The 7,928-nt window shown below is 38.8% G+C and overlaps 1 protein-coding gene across 1 annotated transcript; it reads right to left on the reverse strand.

Moving 5' to 3' along the window:
• Positions 1–2,834: 2,834 nt before the first annotated feature.
• Positions 2,835–6,797, reverse strand: pax1a (paired box 1a). Its single transcript, XM_084683177.1, has 5 exons — positions 6,794–6,797; positions 5,729–6,355; positions 4,656–4,786; positions 4,244–4,448; positions 2,835–3,369 (listed from the first exon to the last, which is right to left on the reverse strand). The coding sequence occupies exons 1-5, from the start codon at positions 6,795–6,797 to the stop codon at positions 3,278–3,280; spliced, it is 1,059 nt and encodes a 352-aa protein (XP_084539303.1). The 3' UTR covers positions 2,835–3,277.
• Positions 6,798–7,928: the final 1,131 nt, after the last annotated feature.

The raw sequence follows: 7,928 nt of genomic DNA on the forward strand, positions 1-7,928 counted from the left end.
CTGGGAGTCACGCAAAGGTACAGACTTGAACATTGACTGAGTGACTTCTGGCTAGCTGAAGGTAGTTTCCCCACTTAAAGGATGTGGAGACAATGTAGAAAGTCTTAAATCATACCCAGCAGTGTCAAATACATAAATCGAGCTCCTGTCTGTACAAAGAAAGTCCAATCTCTCCTATACACACAGAAGACAGTGACAAATTATACCAGTTGAAGTTACAAGCTCCTGTGTTCTTGTTTTTAGAGGTATCCTTCCCATTGCTTGGATTATCCGCAGTGCCTTATTTCAGAGCCATTAGCATCAAGGATTTGGTGTCTCCTCTGTGTTGTTTAGGCTTGCAGCACTAGAGACTCTTTTTAACTCTAAGTTGCTAAGATACTTTATTCAAGTTTGGAAAGATCAAAGATGTGGTGTAGAATGACCTTCTCTACATGACCTTTGAACTACCAACATTTCTTCATTTAGTATTACGGTATGATTTAATAAATCGTGCTTCAGAAGGTTTCATTTAAAATGTTCTCTTTTGAAATATATATGCTTATTGCCATGTCTACTTTTGGACATAATGTCAAAGAGCATGCAATGCTGGATGCAATTTGAAATGACCTCCCAAATCTTTACTATGTCTCAAAGTCTAGCATTTATTGTCTAGTTTTAGTTTAGTGTACAGTCTTTATGGGAAATAACAGGAAAAATAACCCTTCCACCTGCTGGCCTGGTCTTACAGAGGTCCTACCAATGACATTGTGGGGGGTCATCACTTGGTGCCACTGATTGATGACCACAGGGTCTCACAGGAAGTAACCCCACCACCATGAAGGAGTGTTTTCTGAACCCCAAGTGGTATCCGGGAAAACAAGGTTGACTCCAGTCAGGCAGCATGTGTACTCGACGGCCATCTTAATGTTTGGATATGTCGAGTCACTGGGGGTTTTGCTGGGAAGGCGGTAGAAGTTAACCATTGTAAATTAGTGCTCAGAGAGCACCCGGATCCTTGAGTCTTTCCAGATAGATTTCTGATTTGATTTTGAGGTGCACAATAGGTCCTCAGAAGAAACCCTGTACAGTGAGTGAAATACATAAACACATGTAAAGTCTGTTCCTGATTTCAATCGTACAAATGAACGCGAAGAGAATCTGTCTAAATGAAACTAAGGATGTAACGCTTACTTTGATGTTGTTGCGATGCAATGTTAATAGGTGAAAATCCAAACAGGAACTTTCCATTACTTTGGGAGAAAATAAAGTGTGCCTCAGCAGTTGCTTGATGTCACTTATGTGTTAAGAAAAAGACTAGTGTAAAGGCTGCTCAAGACCACAATATTGACCTATCAGGGGTAATTGTTTTAATTGGTCTCCATATTTTCAGAAGTCTACTTATTTATTTTTATTTAATAACTATTGATTAAATAACTTAAATAAATTTGTGGTTCCTCTGTTGATTTACATTTACATTTAGTCATTTATCAGACGCTCTTATACAGAGCGACTTACAGTAAGTACAGGTACATTCCCCCGAGGCAAGTAGGGTGAAGTGCCTTGCCCAAGGACACATAATTTGGCAATTTCAGGAATCGATCTGACAACCTTTAGATTACTAGCCCGGTTCCCTAACCACTCAGCCATCTGACTCCCTCTTGATATAGTATTAGTTATTAACAGTTTCATGGCAGACGATAATGATTTAAAGGGTTTGGTGGAACAGGTGGACAGCGATGATAAGACATTTCTACACAAAATCCTGCTGTTGTCTCATTCAAAAGAACAGATACAACAAACACACACATTAAATACCTAGTTTACAAACATTTAGCTAAAACACAATGCATAATTTGAAGTGTATGTTCAAGACAATTGAGAAATAACAAAAGGAACATCAGTCATTTTAGGGAATTAAAGTATTAAAGAATGGCATCATCAGTTATGAATGTTTAATCATCAGGAGTGTGCCAATTTGTCAAATATTCTGATAACCCTCAATTATAGTATCATTGCTTTCACCTCACATTGAAAATCCTGCTGTCCAACAACACACAGTTCATTCAAATTAATTTCTGCTGGTGCATATTTTCATTTAAACACATGCATTAATAGGATATTGTACTGTACCCAGATCCGTATGTCACTGGATGCACTGTCATTATATGCTGTAATATACTAGCCTACCGTTCATATATTTAGATCACTAAATTAATTAATGTCACGAAAGCTTGTTAGATTGAGAGTGAGAGAGAGTGAGACAGACAGAATGAGAGATAAAAATTGAGAGGAAGAGAAGAGAGAGAGAGAGAGAGAGAAATAGAGAGAGAGAGAGAGAGAGAGAGAGAGAAGGAGAGAGAGAGAGAGAGAGAGAGAGAGAGAGAGAGAGAGAGAGAGAGAGAGAGAGAGAGAGAGAGAGAGAGAGAGAGAGCTTAAGTGCATCTAATGCTGTTCTGCTACAAATTTTGCTGAGAAGTGCTATACCTTAATTAGCCCTATCTGGAAGCAACCCCAAAAAATCATAACCTGAGGCATCAAACGTCATTCAGAAGAGTGTCAATATTCTTCAAACTGATTAATATGCATGAAAGCCAATTATGTCTATGTACATCTAAGGCTAACCCTCTTAGCATCAATAAACAGTGAATGAACAGTTCTACAACAGTTTTGAAATGCCAAGCAAATGCCTTAGAAAATGTAACATTCATGTTGACTGGAACAGATATATTTTTAAAAGCATTTATTTAGCATATTTACATGGGATTTATAAAAATATATATAATTAAAGCTTTTGAAAAATAGCATTTATAATGTATCCATTTGTTCACATAATTACATCCTATGTCAAAAAAATGTGAAAAAATCTAATCAAGATAATTTATCGTTTGAAGGCTATCCAGGATTGTCAAATGGATGTCTTATTTAGACCATAAAATTTTAAATAAAATATCGATGACAGATATGACAAGTACATCCCGCTGCTTTCATCTGAAAGTAGGCTATACATTACGGGTTTTATTTTCAATTGAAATAATATGAAAATTGCCAACCACCAACGCAATGACGACAGGAGCATCCTTATAAATGTACATTCAAATGGCCACAGATTGACAAAATGTCTGTTTGTAGCTACGGTGAATTGAACAGGCTATGGTCTGACCAGTCGAAGCACTTAAGGCAAACAAATCATAAATAGTGCTTGCACTTACTGTTAGTATTCTTGAAATGTGTTCAATTGGGCCTAGAAGGATCTGTGATTGGCATTTAGTCCCAAATTCCATCACGATGGAGACCTGCGTTATGAGGATGAGGTCGGAATATTGTGTCCGTGTACAATGTTCAAGGCCTCGTGCTGTTGCTTGCTTAGAGGACTGGGTGGTTTTCTGTCTCCTGTAGAACACAAACATAAGACGTTTTATAGACTACTACACAAATCGAAATTCATAATTCAACAATAAAATATAAAACAACCGGACATTGGGCACATTTAGAGAATTATTTCTCAATAATCATTTCAAAATGTATAGGCCTACCTTAATTTAAAATAAAATAAAGCTAGGCCATCTTCTCATACGACACCAGTTCGTGGGCTAATATTAGGCCCGCACAACAACCTAGTGCAGGCCTGTTAAACTAGCTAAACCTATATTATTATTAATAATAACAACTATACAAATAGGTTTCGGCTAATCCATATGTATTTTATAGCAATATTTTCATCTCAACTCATCCAACACGACCACAATTCATATTCCACTCTACACTTTTCACTATATATATATATATATATATATATATATATATATATATATATATATATATATATATATATATATATATATATATATATATATATATAAAAATGCTGCTAATTGAAATCGCATTGCGGTGAGACTCAATATATCAAACTGCACATGTGTGTGTGTGTGTGAGTGTGTGTGTGTGTGTGTGTGTGTCTAGCCTATGTGTGTGTGTACGCGTGTGTCAGGGCTAGTATACTAGAATCAATTAATCTTCTCTGAAACTATACGCCTAATGTTTTGTAGATTAAATTGGCCGGTATGGCTACCGTTCTAATCCCTGTGATTAAACTTGACAGAACAATTTCCAACCAGTAAAACATAAATAAAAATGAAACATTCGGAGTGGGCTGTCACCAATTTCCAAATTAATCTAATAGGCTATTATTTGTATAGAGTATGTTATCCTTATCGTATTTGATCAAATCCTTATCAAAAAGGGAAATTATCGGGATCTGTTTTACCTTCTCGGGACGGATGCTTGAATGCCATGGAATGGATATCGCCTGCGTGCATCGTCATTCCGCTGCTTGGATGGGTCAAGCTCGACGTCTGCGACTGCCAATGGTGCCCAGGAGTCACATAGCTACCTGGCCCACTGTAAACGCCATACTGATTTGTAGGTGTGTATGCACAAGCTGGGACATAACTGGACAATGTTGACGACGGCTGTAAATAAGCAAATAATACATAAGGGAAAAATCTATCAACGAACGTTATATTGTAGGCTGGATCTCCCATTATCGTTTTATCACAACCCTCATGTTTCTTGATGGATAACGTCTATGATTGAACACAACTCACGACTGCCTTTCTCATCACAGCATGTTTGGGGCCTAGTCTGACACAATACACCCATACAGTTATTTGTTTTACCTGTGCATATTTTATGTCCCCATCGAGGGTTGATTTGTCAATCCCGTTTGCATGAGCTGCGGGAAACGTTGCTCTATTGACACTACTCCAGTCCTCCATTTTCGGTGGATACCCCTCTGCTGCAGCAATGGCTGATCCGGAAAAAGCGAGTAACACAGGTCAAGGAAAAAATAATCCTTTATGTAGTAAAATTGAAGACAAACTTTGTATTCATCCAAAATTTTACAAGATGCATAATCAAATAAAGCCTCGTTTTATATGCCCTTTGCTATGGTTTTCAGATGTAAAATTAACATTTCCTTTAGGCCCTAATTGAATCATTAATATATGAGGCTATTTGTTCTATTAAACAAATGACTGTACATTGTATTTTGATCAAACATAGAATTTTCAAGATCTATTAAACAACTGCTAAAATATTTTGTGTCTCAGAAATAAGACCGTTAGGCCTAATTCTAATAGGCTAAGTAGCCGATCATGCCACTTTTGCTATAATCAGAAGATCAAAGTAAGAAACTTTCGTTAAACACTTTTTAACGTTTGTATAATATTAGGCTATAACTGTTAACTTGTTTAAACCTAAACCAAATCAGAATATTTTACTGTAAAATAGTTTTCATATAGCCTACTAAAAGCAGCTGTCTTAGAAAACGGCACAAACAAACTATCCAATAAAATTGCTCTATATCAGTGGGCTATTTTTGAGGCACCTTGCATGAACACGACCCAAAGGGCAGATCATATAGTACCATGTGCCATAGCCTACTGTGGATAGGCTATAGGTATAAGCAAGGTGTTTGCCTTGGCGTCATTGCGTGACGCCTAGTGAGCAGTCTAAGGGTTTTCTATCTTAATCTGGGCCTACAATGATTTATCGTAAACTGTCCTCCACGATCAATTACATTTTTAAATGATCCTTCTCGGGTTTTGCTCAACAACAACTCAATCCTAAAATGTTGCCTTTGATCCGCACTTTTTAAAATTTAGGCATGGGCTATTTGCACATGGAGGCCTACACTTTAATCTGCTTTAAGAGATATGAGTCTGGGAAAACACACTAGATCCACACGCACCTGCCGGATCCATGAAGGCTCTTATACCTAGAATATTGCTGACGGTGTGTGCCGATGGCCAAGCCCTCGATAGGCTATGCCCGGCCGTCACGGGTACTCCTGGAGGGTTTACCATTTTGTTTCCAGTGGGTGACATGGCGTTAGGGTACGAATAGGGGTAAATGTGGTTGTAGGAAAGGCCGGCTTGTGTGGAGCCTTGCTTGCTGCTGTCATACTGGTTCGGCTGGGAGAGATTTCCAATCTTGTTCCGTAAAATCCGGCTTATTGAACTGACTGAAGGGACGTTGTATTTGTCGCAAACTCCATCTGCGAGAAGCCTGTCCCGGATCTCCCAGGCAAAGATCCCAGGGTCACCCTGTTTGTATTCCCTTATGTTTTTCACAACGTTCGGTGTGGTAACCCGCGGTTTGCTTCCACCTATAGCACCTGGTAAAATGGAGCCCGTTTCGTTGTACCTTGCCAAAATCTTGCTCACACAGCCATGAGAAACGCGAAGTTGCCTGCTGATATCACAAGGTCGGATTCCAAGTTGGGCCAACTCCACTATTCTTAGTCGTATAGCGTTGGGCAGGGGTCGTCCATTGACGAATACGCCACCCAATTGATTCACCTCTCCATAGGTTTGCTCTGTATAGAAAAGGGAAATCCTTAAATTAATCAACGCTAGCAAACATTCGCATGCCATAAACACGCCAAGACCATGAAAAATGGCGAACTTTATGAGATGGAAATAAATTGCCCAGACTCTTTACAATTTATCTACAAGTTGATATTTGCTGAAATTTAGCCTAATGTTGCCGAGGTCTTAATACTAATAATTTAATTTACATCCATGTTATAGGCTATTTGTCCATCTGAAAATCAATCAGTTGGCTATTGCAAATGTTCCGAGATATCTATTAAAGAGCTTGCATTTTACTTTCACTCGTTCTTCAAAAGGATGTGTCTACATGATCTAAAACCGGAGATCATTATTTCTGTCTTTGTTTTATATGCGTGATGGGCATGGTTACGCTTTCTTAAGCTTTCATCCACTGAAGCATGCAGATGTTAACACAAGCTTACCCATTTGCCTATGTTTTGAGATGCTTTGAAATAGTTGCCCTTCAATGGCTGAAATCGTTGGGTTCTCCCTTCTGAACGAAGGAAGCCAGTAGGCTAACTGCAAAAGAAAATGAGACTTCAGAAAATCTCCAGTCGATATGCTTATTTCCTCTTCAGTATGGGAATTTACAAAGAAACTGCTTTGGGTTCAACAGCACCGAAGTGATCTTCATCCGATAAAGGCAAATTTGAGTTATCCCGGAGGCTGAAGCTGCTGGGATTAATCTGACGCGTCCTGCACGTCAATCTTGCATGTTACGCTGGGGCTTTGGTTAGATTTCATTGGTTGTCCTGCTCGGGATAGGCTGTAACTTACATGCACCATCCGGTTACAGAATTTCCACTTCTCTCGGTGCTTTGCATAAGGGAAGTGACAGAAGGCTTGAACTTCAACTGAATGTAGGCTACCTTATCAATTGAACGACGGATTTATTATAATCATTGCATAGGCAAAGTGGGCTATTTTATGGCTTCCGAATAACTAATCAAACCCAAAACATAATGATACATCAAATGAATTTGTACAATTTAAAGGGTTCCATTCTACCACAATTCCTAAAGCAGTCCCGTGGTCCCGTCTGTTTTAATCACATGGATCGGCCTCCACTGAATTAGCGCAGGTAAACACTTGAGATGTGAGCAAGATGAGCATGGCGTGATAAGCAGACTGAAAGGGTAATATCCGTGTGAGGCTGGAAGCCGAATAGTATCCAATAATCTGTAGATGAGGCTTCCAAGACCAAGAAAATTGTACTGGTAAGTTTTTTTACACGCCAGTCCTTAAGCATCAGACATAGGGCTCGTGTAATCGATACCTTTGTGGATTGCAATGCTCCCAGACTATATGGTATTGACTGAATTCCAGAGACTGGTATTATCACAGCATGTTTTTGGTGTTTCCTGTGGAAGTTTAGAAACCATCGTTTATATGCTCGCAAAATGTCACTTGTAAAATTTTACTGTCGACCCAACGGTAACAAGGTGCAATGTCACTATCCCCTCACTCCCGACCAGTTCACAACAGATCTTGAAGAGAAACACATGGAAGCTATCAGATTGGGTCGGAGCTACAACCTTGGATGCAGACAAAAATTCA

The sequence above is a fragment of the Hypomesus nipponensis genome, chromosome 3 (assembly GCF_054491055.1).
Source record: "Hypomesus nipponensis isolate SF chromosome 3, ASM5449105v1, whole genome shotgun sequence".
In the NCBI taxonomy this organism is placed as follows: domain Eukaryota; kingdom Metazoa; phylum Chordata; class Actinopteri; order Osmeriformes; family Osmeridae; genus Hypomesus; species Hypomesus nipponensis.

Bases quoted from the DNA above. Each gene is read 5' to 3' on its own strand.
- pax1a (XM_084683177.1), bottom strand. The intron at 4,787-5,728 runs GTGCGTGTGGAT...TTTCCGGATCAG, and splicing joins AGCCTTCATGGATCCGGCAG to CCATTGCTGCAGCAGAGGGG. The intron at 4,449-4,655 runs GTAAAACAAATA...GCTTATTTACAG, and splicing joins GGGACATAAAATATGCACAG to CCGTCGTCAACATTGTCCAG.